This window comes from Leopardus geoffroyi, chromosome B4 (assembly GCF_018350155.1).
Source record: "Leopardus geoffroyi isolate Oge1 chromosome B4, O.geoffroyi_Oge1_pat1.0, whole genome shotgun sequence".
Classification (NCBI taxonomy): domain Eukaryota; kingdom Metazoa; phylum Chordata; class Mammalia; order Carnivora; family Felidae; genus Leopardus; species Leopardus geoffroyi.
The window spans coordinates 24197654-24214329 of record NC_059341.1 but is presented as its reverse complement, the minus strand read 5'-3'; the positions used below and the strand labels follow the sequence as shown (position 1 = coordinate 24214329).

The window sequence follows — 16676 nt, the reverse complement described above, 5'->3', positions numbered from 1 at the left end:
CCTGGCTTCCCTGCACCACCAATACCTCACTGCCCCACATTTACCAGGGCTGCAGCACATATAACCAAGAGGGAAGCTGAAGTCCCCACCTTTCCCCTCTGCTTCCAACTGTCAGCAGGCCATGTGGGCCTGGGTCACAGGAGGCTGTCAAACTGATGGGCATCTGGGCTCTGACTTGTGAAGCTGCTTCTTAACATCAAGAGGTTCTGGGCCAGGGCCTGAGAGCAGTGGTGGTAGAAAGGGCAAGAGAGCCACTTTTTTGCGTGTGTGGATAATTTATTATCACATTAACTAACATATAATGTATACAGTGTAGTCTTGGCTTCAGGAGTAGATTTCTATGATTCATCACTTACATAACAAAACCCAGTGCTCATCCCAACAAGTGCCCTCCTCAATGCCCATCACCCATTTCTCCCACCCCCCAACCCCTCACCTCCATCAACTCTCAGTTTGTTCTCTGTATCTAAGAGTCTATTATGGTATCAAAAATCTATAAAGAACTTACCAAACTTAACACCTGAAAAACAAATAATCCAGTGAAGAAACGGGTAGAAGACATGAATAGACACTTCACCAAAGAAGATATCCAGATGGCCAACCAACACATGAAAAAAGGTACAACATGACTCATCATCAGGGAAATACAAGTCAAAACCACAATGAGATACCACCTCACATTGGTCAGAGTGGCTAAAATTAACAACTCAGGAAACAACAGATGTCGGAGACGATGTAGAGAAAGTGGAATCCTCTTGCACTGTTGGTGGGAATACAAACTGGTGCAGCCACTCTGGAAAACAGCGTGGAGGTTCCTCAAAAAATTAAAACTAGAATGATCCTATGACCCAGCAATAGCACTACTAGGAATTTATCCAAGGGATACAGGAGTGCTTATTTGTAGGGACACATGCACCCCAATGTTTATAGCAGTGCTATCAACAATAGCCAAGTTAAGGAAAGAGCCCAAATGTCTATCAACTGATGAATGGATAAAGAAGATGTGGGGTGTGTGTGTGTGTGTGTGTGTGTGTGTGTGTGTATGTATGTGTCTCTCTATATACAGAGACACATACATATATACATATAATGGAATATTATTTGGCGATGAAAAAGAATTAAATCTTGCCATTTGCAACAACATGGATGGAACCGGAGGGTATTATGCTAAGTGAAATAAGCCAGTCGGAAAAAGACAGATATCATGTTTTTACTCATATGTGGAATTCGAGAAACTTAACAGAAGATCATAGGGGAAGGGAAGAAAAAATACATTACAGAGAGGGAGGTAAACCATAAGAGACTCTTAAATACTGAGAGCCATTTTTGTTTTCAAAGCTTCACTACAACTATAGACTTGAAAATAATGTGGCAGGACAACTGACTGGAACATGAAGATATTTTCTCTTCCTCCCATATCAAACAGTCAGGCTCATCTTAGTAATTTCCTGCCTAAGGGGTTTTTGCAGAAGCTGCATGAGGTTAGCAGGATTTCCGGTCTTTGGCAACACCAAAGTCATTGCAGAGGTGATGCCAGGTGTCTTGGTAGGGATGGCGAGAGAGCAGGAGGCCTCCAAGAAAGTCAGGGAAAATAAATATTCTCCCAGACAGATGTCAGCAGGGCCATCAGTGGCTGCTTCTGGGGGAGGTTATAAGGCTGCAGAAAGGATGGCTACCTGAAGCATGTATGGGCCAGGTGAGACTCCCGACTTGACAGCTTCCAGGTACCTGCTGAGGGCATGGGAACAGCACAGCTCCTGACTTGAAGGGGTCATGATGCCAGCGAGGAGATGGGTGTCCCAACAGTAACTGTGTAGGCAAATAACTAGTGACCACAGGCTCAGGCTCTACCGGGTCCTTTGGTGGATGTATAAGACCGCAGGGTCTTTGCACAGCCCTGGAGAGGGGAAGGCCTGATAAATACTGAGTTTGAATCCCCTACCAGTTTAGTGAAATGGGGGCAGACTGTGACACAGTCGATCAGAAGAAAAATATAATAATGCATTTGGGGTTGTCATATGAATGGAGATTTGAACCTCCCATAGTCTACTTAAGGTTGCAGATGTTGACAAAGGAATAGATATTTACTTTTTGGCTCCCTCTCATCAAACCTGCATTCTGCCCACTCCTCCAAACTCCATGTCTATTTCCTTCTGGTGTCATTTGAAAAGTTCTAGTTAAAGTGTATATGAAGGGGGGAAAAAAAAGAAAAAAGAAAAGAGGGGAGAATGAAGTCAGAGAAAGTAGAATGTGTGCGGAACATTCTGGAAAAGTTTTTATCTACACATGAGAAATGGAATGAAGAGAAGGTTCTCCCCCAAACAGTTAGAACATAGTTACCTCAAACCTGACATAAATAAAGGTCAGAAACTAATAAACAAATAGAGTATCTGGCACTATGTTTCCCTTCAGGAAGCTCTAACTACTGATTTTTACCTGAGAGGCACTGCTGAGAAGAAACTCGTCTATTAATTGGCTTATGAGGATAGACACCCAGATAAAGAGGCTTCAGTTGCTGTGACAAAATCATTTCATTCAGTTTTTTCTGCAGAATGAAATATTCTTCAGATAACTTTGATATCTAAAAAGAAGGTCATGTGTCAGATTAAATCAAGGAAAAGAATTCAGAGGGCTGCACATGTACACCAGGATCTGGTAAATTCCTGATTGACTGTCCCCGGGACTCTCACGCACTTCTCCAGAACCTACCTTGAACCATGTCTGAAAACCCAAGGTCCGAAAAAGTCCTCACTTGACCAAGCCTCCCCCTTGGTGCAACTTGTGCATCTCACATTTTCCATTTACAAACTGCCAAACGTGTCATGCTACATGAGGCATTCTGTCCTGATCACTCCTCCCTGGGGTCCCTGAGATCTGGCTTCTGTCTGTACCATTCTGTAGCAATTGCCTTTCTGCTTTTAGCCCACAGAAGCCTTTGGTTGCCTTTGGTTGTGTTAACCCCCTCCTTTCCTTTCCGGTGTTCTTAGCCTCAAGTCAGGGCTCCTCTCCTCTGGCTCCTCTCTTTCCATCCAGCTCCTCTGCCTCTCTCTGGTCTGCATCCTGACCCTGTGGACATCGCTGTACTGCTGGGCTGTATGTGGAGCTCCTGCTTTTCCACCTCTAGCTTTGTCCCCCTGGAGTGCTGAATCTACTTCCACGGCATTATTATCCAGCTCTATGGAGATGATTTAGTAATTCTGCATCTCCTCAATGTCCCTGATGCGTAGCAGGTCAGCTTTCCAATCCCCAGTTTGGTCTTTAGAGTAAGAAAATGTATGCACCAAGGAAAGGAAGGACTGCATGCATATTAAACTCTCTATGTCTGTGTGCTTAAAAAAAAAAAAAAAAAAAAGAACAGGAAAGGGCTGGCAGATCTCTACGAAAAGCTACAAGTTGGAGATGTTTAGGCCACACCTATAACATGAAAGTGGTGCCCAAGAGTGGCTACTGTGCTTTCACTTGGACTCAGTCACTGTCAGAGACAAAGAGCAGAGTTTGGGGACCCAAAAGTATTAGGCAATCCCTCTTTGAACTAACCCGTAATGATATTTCTTCAATGATTGTATATACTATTGATTACCCTGGTGATGCATATTAACTTACAATATGCATTTTAGAGGTCATCTAGTTAAAATCCTTCACTTTACATAAGAGAAAAATAAAGGTGATTTTCTTAAGGTCACACATAAAGTGATTCTCTTACGATCAAACACCTGTAGAGAAGGCAAGATCTGGGATTGGCATTTCCAGCAGCAGCTCCCTGTGGTCTCTCCCTCCATAGTACTAAGTAATCAGTGTTCCATGTACACCCATGAGAAGCGCTAAAGCCAACTGCCCCCTTCTAGAAACAGCCAAAACATGCCTACTCTTGGCCCACGATATACTCCAAGAGGGAATTGTTCTTAGCGGTTTCTTATTGTCACGATGTAACATGTAGATTTCTACCTTCATTGCATGTATGCCTGAGTATGGCTACCTGCCTAATTTTGACACCTCATTATGTCTTCTTAAAATCTGGGGCAGAAAAAGCATAGATTTTAGAGGATTTATAACACTTTTTTTCTGTTTCTTTTTCTTTTAAACTCTAGTGAAAGATCTCAGAGAAGGAAATCTGCATTGTCCAATGTCAACATTTTAGTAAGCTGCATAAACCAATGACTAGTCTCTTGACTACAGAAGGTTTCTATCGTATTTTACACTACTTCTAACAGCACATCGTCTTAAAAATTTATGGCTATTTGAATAGCAAAACCTTTGAGGCATTCATTAAAGAGGGTTGCAGCCTCATAAAAAGAGATGAAACAATTATTAATAATTATTAATTAATGGTATGTTTACTTCAGTTACTGTGTAGTTCCCAGAGATTTTTACTAGTAAATAAATCTGTTCGTTTACATACCTGTTTTGAAAAGATTGCCAAATCACATGCTTCGTTCTCTAAAACTGCCTTTGAGTCTCTATCATTCTTTGTCCTGATATTACAGGATTCCTCATGTTTTGTGGGATAGGAGTACAAATCATGGGTATTTGTTGCTACTTCTGTTGGTTTTGAAACAACCTTTTGACTTTGAAAAGAAGACATCCTGTCCTTCTGTAATTGCTGCTTTCTCTTGTAGCCCCGGTATTTGCTCTGAATGAACACTGCTGCTCTATCTTCCTCCTGGGCGTGCATGCTGGCTTGGGCTGGCCTCTCTCTGACCGACCCAGGCGTCAAATGGCTTCTCTGGTGGCTGCACACTGGTGCATTCTGGGTAACTACAGATGTCTTCTTTTCTTTTTCCTTGCTATCTCCATTTTGATGAACCGACCTTTGGCTAAGACTGGGTTCCAAACTTTTTGTTAAAGAAGGTTGCTTTGTCTCATTCTCCACCACCCAAAGTCCTGGATAGCTTGGCCTTTCCGAGATGGCCTTCCTTTCTAGATATGCCACTTTTGATTCTTCAAAATTCCTTTCCTCTGCATACCTCTGGTAGTAATTCTGGAGCACAGTGTTCTCCTCCACTCTCCTTACCTTACTATTCTCTTCCAGGTCTTTCGCGTATTTCTTCTTAGGCTGTCCTTCTGTCCAAGGGTCCCCCACCAGATACACTTCCTGCTTAGCCTCTTCTCCATACATGTTATTCATTTTTTTCTGAGTTTGATGTCCTCTGTTGTTACTTTCAACAGCAATCATGGCTTCCCCTTCAACTCTGAAAGTAGAAGTCTTCACTGCAGATGTACTTCCTTTATTATTTGGAGCTGGAATGACTGTTTCGTTAGTAGGGACCACATTTTCTGTCTGTTTCTTCACAAAAGATTCCCTGTGTAAAACATACTGCATCTGAATATATGATATTAAACTGGACCTTATTTACCTGTATAGTGTTGGGAGAACAGTAACAGGGGCAAAAAAACAAAAACAAACAAAAAAACCCAAAAAACAAAAACCAAAAAAACCTCCAAATAAAAACTTCTCAAGTCACGTTAATCAAATGTTTCCCACATGTTCTCTCTAGCAACAACTGTGGTAGCTGCTCTAATAATGACAAAACCAGTTTCAATTTAGAATGAGAACTATCCTAGCATATTTTCACTTAATGAGGCATCAAAACCCTAGGAATTTAATCACTTCAAAACATGTCTTTTTCTAAAGAAAGTACCTACGGTGAGGAGAGGTTGTGGAAAATATATCAAAATTTGAGACTAGTAAGCAGGGTATGTTCACTAGGCTAATGTGCTGTATTTAATAAGCTCCCTCGAGCTCTGGTGATCACAGTAAATATGTTACAAAATTAAAGGGAAGCAGTGTCCTTGCTACGGTTCATGATCATATAATATGTTGACCAAAATTTCACAGTTGTTACTTTACCAATATCCTCCCAAAATGATTTTCCTTAAAGATAACATTTTCTCTAGTTTTTTTTTTTTAAGCCACATAAGCTTCTTTTTCACTTTTTTTTCTTTTGGTGAGGACAAAACCCTCACAAGAGCAATATGGCCATGAAAAGTGTGTTACAGTACAGTGAAAAAGTCATGACCTGATACCCTGACATGCTACTTGGGGAGTTTTCAAAACTTTCCATTTTGGCTTAGGAAATCCATGGGAGATTTTTGGTCCTTTGCAATCTGTTCATACAGAAGGATTTGTCTTGGAGTCAAACTTGGAAAAAGTTACTGGAATTCAATTTATCTAATTCCACTGGCCACTTCCTAGGCCTATAACAGCATCTTCAGGTTTATACAGGAGGCATAATAGAATCTCTGTTATTTTGCCAGGGACCAGAGAAGGAGGCAGGATACCAAGAACCCATAATTTTAACGAATGGCTATGCTAGTATTTTGAATACCTTCATAACACCCCCAGAGAATGCCTATACTAATCAAAGTATAATTAATGAGAAAAAGATAAGCAAACTACCACAGAGCTATAGTAATCAAAACAGAGTGGAATCGGCATAAAAACAAACTCACAGATCGATGGAACAGAATAGAGAGCCCAAAATAAACACACACATTTATGGCCAATTAATTCAGGACAGGAGAACCAAGAATATACAATGGCGGTGGAATAGTCTCTTCAATAAATGGTTTTGGGAAAATTAGACAGACACATGCAAAATAATTAAACTGGATTCCTATCTTACACTATATACAAAAATCAACTCAAAATGAATTTGAAGACTTGGACATAAGACCTGAAATCATAAAACTCTGAGGAGAAAATATAGGTGGCAAGCTCCTTGACTTTGGTTTGGCAATCTTTTTGTTTTTGTTTTTTTGTTTTTTGGATTTGATACTGAAAGCAAAAGCAACAAAAGCAAAAATAAACTAGTGCGACTACATAAAATGAAAAAGCTTCTGTACAGCAAAGGAAACCATCAAGAAAATGAAAAGGCAACCTACGCAATGGGAGAAAATATTTGCAACTCAAATGTGACAAAGGGTTAATATCCAAAAATATATGAAGAACTCATACTACTTAATAGCAAAACAATGAACAACCTGACTTAAAAATGGGCAGAGGATGTGAACAAGCATTTTTAAAGGAGATGAAAAAATGACTAACAGGTACATGAAAAGGGCCTCAACATTTGGAAATGCAAATCCAAACCATGATGAGGTATCACTTCACACCTGTTAGAATGGCTATCATCACAAAAGACAAGAGAAAACAAGCATTGGTGAAGATGTGAAGAAAAGAGAATCCTTATGTACTGAGAATGCTGTGTTGGTGGGAATGTAAATTGCTGCCAGTTTGGAAATGATATGGAGGTTCCTCAAAAAACTAAAAATAGCACTACCATATGATCCAGCAATCCTACTTCTGGTTGTACATCCCCCTCCCCCCCCCCCCCAATCAAAAAACAAAGCAATGATCTCAGAGCTATCTGCACTTCAATGTTCATTGCAGTATCATTCGCAACAGTCAAGACACGGAAATAACCTAAGTGACCATTAAAGGATGAATGGATAAAGAAGATATGGTATACATATTCAATGGAGTATCATTCAGCCACAAGAGAGAAGAAATCCTGCCATCTGTGACAACATGGACGCAAGAATTCAGACCGAGGAAGACAAATACTGCATAGCATCACTTATGTGTGGAATCTGAAAAGAAAAGAAAAAGTCAAACCCACACAAACGGACAGCTGTGGTTTTGAGGGGGAGGTAGAAGAAATAGGAGGGAGAGGCTGGAAAAAGGATACAGCCTTCCAGCCATTAGAGGAATAGGTAGGTCTGAGGATCTCATATAAAACATGGGACTACACATGGTTTTGTATAACTGACTTTTGCTAAAGGAGTAGAATTTCAATGTTCTCACCAAAAAAGCACAAAAAGGAACTATGTAAGGTGATGGACGTGGTAATGAATTAGATGGGGGAATCTTTCCACAATGCAGATGCATATCAGATCATCATGATGCACACTTCAAATATCTTATAATTTTGTATGTTAATTACACATCAATAAAACTTAAATTTTTAAAAAGATGAATAAGTTCTTGGGATCTAATATACAGCATGGTGATTGTTAACAGTACTGTATTATAGACTCAAGAGTTGCTAAGACAGGTGTTCTTAAATGTTGTCACCACACACATACACACACAGAGTTGTAATTATTGAGGTGATAAATGTGTTAACTAACTTCACTGTGGTAATTATTTCACAATATATGTGTGTACCAAATCCTCATGTTGTACACCTGAAAGTCACACAGTGTTATAGGTCAACTGAATCCCAACAGATTTAAAAAAAAAAAGACAAGGGTCCTGGGATTGGGGCTGGAATGATCTTCATTTCCCTGGAGACCACTCTTTCTTCTTTCGATCAATTCAAGCTTTACCACTGAGGCAAAATCTATATACTTTCTCTTCCCCTAATCCCTACCAAGATCTTCCATGCCCTACTGCACAATTTGCATATTTTTATAGCAGAGTTAACTTGTGTTATTAGAATCACATATTTATTGGTTATATTTCCTTCCCATGTTTCTATGGGTAATTTGAGGATCAGGATTTTGTCTCATCTATCTACATGTCTTCACAGCTTACCGTACAGCTTTATGTATAAATGCATTCAGGTGGATCTGCTAATAAGCACTTAGAAATATAGATATGGAGGCTCAAGAGAAGAAAGGGCAAAGTGTCATGCTTTGAAGATTGGATTCTGGCTTAGGAGTTACAGTACACTGATTATTAACACCATGGGAATGAATGAGAAAGCGCAGAGATGATATTCAGATGTGGAGGAGGATTTAAATATGGGGACGGGAGGAGGAGTTAGCAAAGGATACTCAGAATTAGGAGCAGAAATGCAGAGTGCAATCCAGCAGAAGCCTAGGAAGAAAAAAAACTATGGAAGGAAAGTGTGGTCATCAGTGTGAAATGCCAGTGAACTCCCAAATAGGATAAAGAACACAAGAGTGGCCACTGGGTGTTCACTGACATTTAATGCACTGGTATTAGGAGCCTGATTAGGTACAAGAAAGACTGTGAACTTTATTTTGACTTTACAGATTTGAAAAATGTATAATGTCAAAATGGTATAAAAATGAACATCAATATACCTTTTATCTTCAAAGTTTTTCTTGTAGTCAAATTGCTGATCATGAGTCTGAATACTTGTTACTGCTGTGTTTTTTGTGTTAACAATTTCTTTCCTTTGTTTCCTGACTAGATGTCCTCTTGCAGCTGAAACATACAAGGTCCAGAGTAGCATTAATCAGAATAAAGAAAAAGCCATTACTTAAGTGAATAGAAACAAATTTTTTTTGACAATCAATGTCAGGAAAATGAAATTAAAGAGCCCAAATAGGACAGGTTCATAAAAAATATTGTTCATTAACAAGATTCTTCTATAGCAAGAAAATAATTAAAGTGCCTTTTGCATTAAGGACAGTACTGGGATGAAACTAAAATGAAAGAGATTAGCTAAGTTGTTGAAAAAGACAAACTGTATTCATTCGCTTAAATCTGCTAATAATTACGTCAGCTATTTCCAGGAGAAAGCCCCTATTATTTAAGAATATGTTTTGGACTTTTTGGCCAATTATCCTTGGAACCAGATAGATTTCAGAATTCAGCTTTAAACTTTTTTATTTTATAAAGGTAATTCAGAGCAAATAACATATATCCTATAACATTCCCCATGTCAGGGCAGCATTCCATAATCAAAAATACAAATATTTCTCCAGAAAACCAATATTTTTACTAGGAGTGATGAAGGACTATAAATATTAGGTCATGTTTCACTGCCAGATGAGTTGTGAAAAACCGTTTCTTCAGTATTTTATAAATTGTGAAACTGTGGATAAAGAATCTGATCCCAAATTTTAGGGATTTGCATTTTGATGCTGCAGGGAGAAGTGAAGGGCTTTAAAATCCCCGAAGAGATGAGCCCTTACGATTTGACAGACCCGAGACTGGAACAGGAATCTCTCAAATGTTAGTCAGCTATTCTGTCCACCATGTCAGTGCTCCTCAGAAGGCAGGCTGCAGATCATAGTGGATCATAAAATGGATTAGTGGGCCAAATCTGGCATCTAAAAATGAAGTGGAATAAGCCAGAACAGAAAATATCAGAGTGCATTGCATGTAGTATGTGTGCATATCAGGTTACACGGGAGAATATAGTTTTTACTATGGAAGTCCACTCAACACGCTGTGGAAGATGCTTTACTGAACCATACCAGGTTCTAAATTTAGTTTCTTATTGAAAAATGGAAAGTGAAATCTAAAGTCTATTGATACATTTTAATAAAAATGTGTAAAGTATTATTATAAATATTATTTACCTACAGTTAATAGAAAGAAATGGATGCCCTTTAACATAATGAGATTTAATCAAGTGGTCAAACATTGTGGCAAGTGTAACCTTTGGAATAAAGTAGGAAAAGTGTTATTGTCCAATGGATTATAATAATATGATTCCTGAGATCTGTAACTAATTTAATCACTTGTATCTTGCACAAGAGGTCAATTGTATTTCATTGATGCTTGACAGAAAATTTAAAAATTAAATTATTTTATTTAAAACAAAACATTCAAATATTAAAAGTGTCAATCACTAAAGCAATCAGATTTAGATTTAGTATAGAGAAAGCATCAACGTAACCGAGTCTGGAATTAAATACAAAAGCTACATAAGAATGGGGGTTTGAATATAAGATTAGATGTCCATATCTGAACATAACATTAAGTTTTGTTACATGGTGAGACCATCTGAGTGATTACCTGACTGTATTATTATAGCACTCTCTTTTCTTTTCTCCTGTATTTTTTGGTACCTCCGTGAATCCAAGAACCCTCTGACACAGGCTTGAATCAAAATAAGCTTGTCAATGGCTTCCTTTCGCATTAAATTTAACTGTTCCACATGATAATATTTAAGGAACACCTTAAAAGAGTGAAAATAAAATACAGATAAAACTAGGGCACACCAATGCGAAATAGTCATACGCTATGAAGAACAGATTATATTCTAAATCTTTTTCAGATTTTGGAAATCACTATCTTCTGCTTGTTTGGCCTGGATTTTGCTACATTTTACATTTTTATTCTTGAAGGAAACCTCTCTTTGAGAACAAATATTGTTTAGTAATCATACTGTTATTTGCAGCCAGTTAACTAGGTTTTGTTGCCTGGGCCAATAAGAATGGAGGATGGTCAGCTCTTGTATCAAAGTTTTAGCATCATATACTGTGAACAAAGCTAGATTTTTATGTTTTCAAAAAGACAACTGTATTTTTCAAATTAAAAAGTCTTACAAATCTAGCTGTAAGATAGAGGACACTTACAGCTATAGCAATTCACTCATCAAATGTTTATTGACACCTGCCGTATGTACTCATCTACTGAGGATACAAAGGTAAATAAGGCAGGGCACGGTCTTTCAGGGCCTCTCATGTTGTCAGTGGAGGGACTGAGGCAGAGAGATGGCCCCAGACAGAGCAACATTCCTGCTAGAGTCAGTGGCCCCCACGGAGAAAGGAGGACTGACTTTCGATCATTCTAAAATCGAAATGAATTGAAGAAACGGAGGGGCCTGCAGGCCTGGAGTTATTCTCACTTAAGAGTTTTCAACCTCCGCCAGGAAATAGGAAGATGTTTTTTTCTCTTTTCATGGATACATTTACTAATAAAAGTCACCTAAAAGGAAGTTTATTGAATCCACTAAGAAAGTCACTTAAATTCAAATTTAACAGCTGAGTCATAAGAACTGGTAACACTGAAAGTAGAACCCTCTTTGCAGCTCCATGACTTGAAAGCTTGGCACCACAGGCAGGTTAGCATTACAGGGTTTGACGGAATTTAGTTTTAATTTCTATGGGACTCTGGACGCTAATTTATTTAGTCCATTCTACTGTTGACAATTCATTTAAAATTCAGTCTGTTCAAAAAGGTCATCTTTTTTATTACTTTTTTTTTGTGCAGCATTAGAAATGTTTCTGTATTGAATACTTTTATTCATCTTAATGAGTTGGAAAAGGTGAAGTGGAAAAATACAAACAGCTTTAAAATGCTACTTAAATACCATGTAGGACTGGAACTGCAAAAGGCCCTTTTTACGAGTTAAAACTCCATTTGAAGTTAGGCATGTGTTTCAGACCATAAATCGTGAGATTTCAGCCTGACAAAATTCATCTTTGTGATCATCTAAAAGAAAATGGTATAAATAAGATACACATCTTTTTTAGTGCTCAGAATTTCGCCTTGCTAACTACTGAAGTAAATATGGATTACTGAATATGTAAGACACTCGGTCTAAGATAAATATTTTTTAAAATCCCTTAAATTGTTAAGGAGTAGCTTCTTTTGTAAACATGAAAATTCTCTCCCATATCTTCCACCCCTAGACACGACTAATGTGGACATTTGTTTCAGTCAATATGGCTGACAGTGGTTATTCTTGAAGGGTCAGTCTCTGAGGACTTTTCTTTAGATTGACTCTTTTCTCAATCCTCCCCCCAATGATATATTCAGTGTACCCCTAAGGCCTGGTACCCTCTTTATTTCCTTATCCGCATTTCGTAATGCTTTGAGGCTATCTGAGGAGCCTAATGCATCCTTTCTCCAAGCAGCCACCTATCTTACTTCCATACGCAAAATCTGTTATGATTTTTTTTCTTCATTCTCTAAGTGATTAAATAAGCTAAAATTTCTCCGGTCTCAAGTCTAATACGTAAACACAGTGATAGCCAAACACTTATAGCAAGTCTACTAACAATGGTGAATATTTTGCTCCAGATAAATTTGAAGTTTATAACAGAAGCAGATTTGAGAATTAGGAAAAAAAATATTAGGATCCTGTTCAGATCATTATGATTTTCTACAGAATATATTCTGTATATATTATATGATATTAATATATATTAACACATTCTGAATATTTATAGACTATATTTGTGGTGATAAAAAAGAGAATATATCTCAGTATGTTTTTAATACTACTTGAAATGAAATGTACTCACTCTAAATTTCATCTTTTTTTTTTGGATAAATCTTCAAGAGAAACTTTTCTTGAATTTCTTAAAAGAAACCTTTATGACAACAAAGTGTTTAATTCTGCTGAAGAAGAAAACCTTTATGAATTTGTCAACTTAATTCCCTAGTTTAAGCTAGAGCTTCTGTAACATAAAAAAGCCATAATATTTTCAAACACTGGAAAATGTTATAATTCTCAGTAAATCCAACACATTTACAATTATTATTTGTCCTTGAAAATTACATGCAAACATTACTTTCGTTTTTCCAAGAGCCCAGTTATCCAGACCAGCTTTTTCCAAAATGGTGGCACAGGTGTCAGGGCTCACTGGGGGTTCTTCATTCCACTTGTAGCAGAGAACATGGTACCTTCGAGTGGGAGAAAGTGCTGGTTAGTATTTCATAAAGTTTCCATGCCTCAGTAGCCTGGTGGATACTTGACAGTTCTGTGCAGGGAAGAAAGAGATTCCCAGACTCAATGCACAGGACCCTTCTCAGAACCCTAAAGTAGACTGACACAAATCCAGACCAATTCGTTTGTATAGATTTGAGCATTGTTTTCTCAGTTTAGTGATTACTTTTCAACACTGATCACTGAAATCTCCCACAAAAACTCCATCACTAAAAAAGAAAAAAAAGTTAGTGGGGTATTTTAAGAGGAGCAGCATTTTTCTGGGTGCTAAAAGCAGAAGGATTGCAGTGGCAAGAAGCAGAGGGAAATATTTCATTTTTTCACCTTCACAAAAACATTGGAAGCTGATCTTAAAATTGGATGAAGGAGGGGCACCTGGGTGGCTCAGTCGGTTGAGCGTCTGACTCTTGATTTCGACTCAGGTCATGATCTCGCGGTTTGTGAGATTGAGCCCCGTGTCGGGCTATGCGCTGACAGTGCAGAGCCTGCTTGGGATTCTGTCTCTCTCCCCCCCTCTCTCTCAGCCCCTCCCCCACTCATTCTCACTCTCTCAAAATAAATAAACTAAAAAAAATTTAAAAAAAATTGGATGAAGGAGTTTAATTCTCTGCAAATTTCCTACTACTGTGTACACACCATCGAGCACTGTCCTTTGAGGTACACTTTGTGTCTCACTGGAGGTTTTCTCTATTGGTCTAATACATCAGTAATTGAGGGGAAGAAGTGAGTTAAGGGGTTAATGCAGGAGAGAACTGAAACAGGCCACCAGGTGAATTACAGAAAGAAATACCAGTTGACCATGGTCAACAATCTTGTGCAGTTTTCTAGGGTTTCCAACATGCCCTTATTTAATTTCTTGGTGCAGGATTAACCTGCTGATCCAGAGGAAACAAAGCATCAAGTTTTGGTAGGTTTTGAATTTCAAGACAGAGGCCATGTGTGTGGAAGAGTGAGGTGGCATGGTCAGGAGAGCTGAGTTCTGATCCTAGAGACTAATTACCCGTGTAAACATGGACACATCACAGAACCTCTGTAAATGTCAATTTCTTCATCTAAAAATGAGCCTGTAGATAAAACCTCTAAAAAGAACACATTCCAGCTCCACCAAGTTTCATCCTTGCAGATGAACTCTTATCCGTTAGGCTCTTTGGAGAATCCTGGCCTAGAATGGTCTAGAAAGAAGTGATGGTCATAGCTTTTGTCATCTGTGCAAATAACCTCAGGGAGTGCCCATTAACGTCACCTCATCCTTTAGGCCTGCCAACTTGAGGACTAAACTTGCTTGTGGACACGTTGTGACTGAGGAGCTACTCTACCCTTCCAGCCTACCAACTATCTCCTGGTTTTACTTCTTTCCAGATCCAGCCAGGATCTCGTGGCTCATCATATGAGCAACCCTTCTTCTCATGCTCCCTCTCTTGGTCTTTTGTCGCACATGGTCTGCAAACATCCACACCTGGACCAGCCAATCATTGTTCTCTGCCCTCCTGTCAGGCCTTGGAGATCTGCCAGAGAAAAATCATTCACAGCACGCTCCCCTATGACCTTGTGGCTTCCTGAGTCAGCTGAGTCCACAAGGACACCAAGAATCCTGATTGGTGTCCACAACTACTTTCCTCACTCAATCCTCACAACTGTTTCATCTCTCCTGTCCTGTTCAAATCTCCCACCTGCCCCTGCCCTCCGCGCCGCTCTCAGCAGATAAATGTGTCTTCTATTTTACCAGAGGCCACCAGATGCAAGCTCTACTGGCTTCCTCCTCAGCTACAGATCTGTTTGTCCATTATCGATTCTTCCCTTCTCCTTCAGAGGAGATGTCCACTCTCCAACTGCCTGTGTTCTAGAGGTCATCTCTTCCTCCTCTCCTTTTTCAAGCCCTTTTCTCTCTTCTGGTGCCTTCCATTTAGTTCAAGACAAACCCTCTCACCTGAAATGATTCTCTGTAGCCCACCCGCTTCACAGAGAGGTTGAAAGATTGCTTAAAATAATTGTCTCCATTTCTCTACTTCCCATTAATCAGCAGCTCCTGGAATCTGATTTAATCACATAGTAATAAGGACTCTTATTTAATCACATAAAGATCTTTTAGTGATGAATTCTAAAAGGATGTCTTCCATCATAATCCTAAGTGTTCTTTTCTGCATTTGTTATTGTTGACCCTTTTCTCTGTCTTGAGTATCCCCACGTTTGCATCCCACCTTGCCTCCCTGCTTCTCCCCATCCCCCCATTAGTCTCCCTGACATGCCTCATATTTAGACGTTCTGCTCAAATGCAAGTGTTCTCCAATGTCCCATTTCTTTCTGAGCTCTCTCCACAGGGGTCTCATCTACATGCGGAGTGGATGATTCCTAAATCTTCATCTGTGGCCCTCTTTACACAAACTCTGAACACATCACTTCTGACTGCCTGCTTCGCTCCCCCACCGGGTTATCTCACAGACACTCCAATTCATCACCTTGCCTTTCCTCTGCTAGTTCCTACCTCTGAGAATGATGTCACTATTTTTTTCAAAGGTGATAAAAATCTGTGTGTCATCCTAGATTCTTCCCTATTCTCCACTCAGTGTATCCAACAAGCTTAAGAATCTCTCTGAAATCCATTTCTTTCTCTCTATTCCTACAGGCATTGCCTTGAACTTAGTTATCATCACTTCTCAACTTGACTTCCATAATTGCCTTCCAACTGGTTATGTCTGTTCTCACTCCCCCTCCCCCAGGACTGTCTGAATTGTCTTAATAAGATGAAAATCTGATCAGGTCCTTTCCCGACTTGGAAGGCTCTGAGAAAACCCAAGCTCTAAGCCGTGATGGCAAAAACAGGTGCTTTCAAAGGCCAGGCACATAACATAGGTAAGCTGGAGAGCAGTGGAAATGTAGGAAATGCAAAGGTCACACCTGCCAAAAAGCAGTCATTTAAAATTAGGTGACATGTATGAAGACCAGCATGAGAGCTCCCTCCCTCCTCTGTATCCCTGCCTGCCTTCCCAGTCTTACCTTCTGCTATTTTCCGTGGACAGCCTGAGCTCTGGTAATAAAAATTATTTAAAATTATGCCAGAAGGCCAGGTTTGCTCATGCCTCTATGCCTTTGTATGAGACTTCCAAGTCGGGAAAGGACATGATCAGATTTTCATCTTATTAAGTGTTGTGTTATTTGTATGTGTTATTCTCTCTGTCTGTACGTCCTTGATCCTCCCTGCTCGTTCCTTTAAGGAAGATCGACTCTTCCAATATTCTAGAAACTCTTTCTCATGCATCTTCAATGAAGAGACTAACTGGGCTAACTGACATTCTCCTC

At 39.3% G+C, this 16676-nt stretch overlaps 1 protein-coding gene across 4 annotated transcripts in view; it reads right to left on the bottom strand.

The window, feature by feature from the left end:
- Positions 1–16676, bottom strand: part of MYO3A (myosin IIIA) — a 246003-nt gene that overhangs the window by 35126 nt on the left and 194201 nt on the right. For all 4 annotated transcript variants that reach the window (XM_045465684.1, XM_045465681.1, XM_045465682.1 and 1 more), the window contains 5 exons: positions 13225–13336; positions 10718–10880; positions 9052–9175; positions 4400–5300; positions 2437–2581 (listed from right to left, as the gene is read on the bottom strand). In XM_045465684.1, coding sequence (XP_045321640.1) covers positions 2437–2581; positions 4400–5300; positions 9052–9175; positions 10718–10880; positions 13225–13336 — 1445 coding nt within the window. The remainder of the gene's footprint in view (positions 1–2436; positions 2582–4399; positions 5301–9051; positions 9176–10717; positions 10881–13224; positions 13337–16676) is intronic.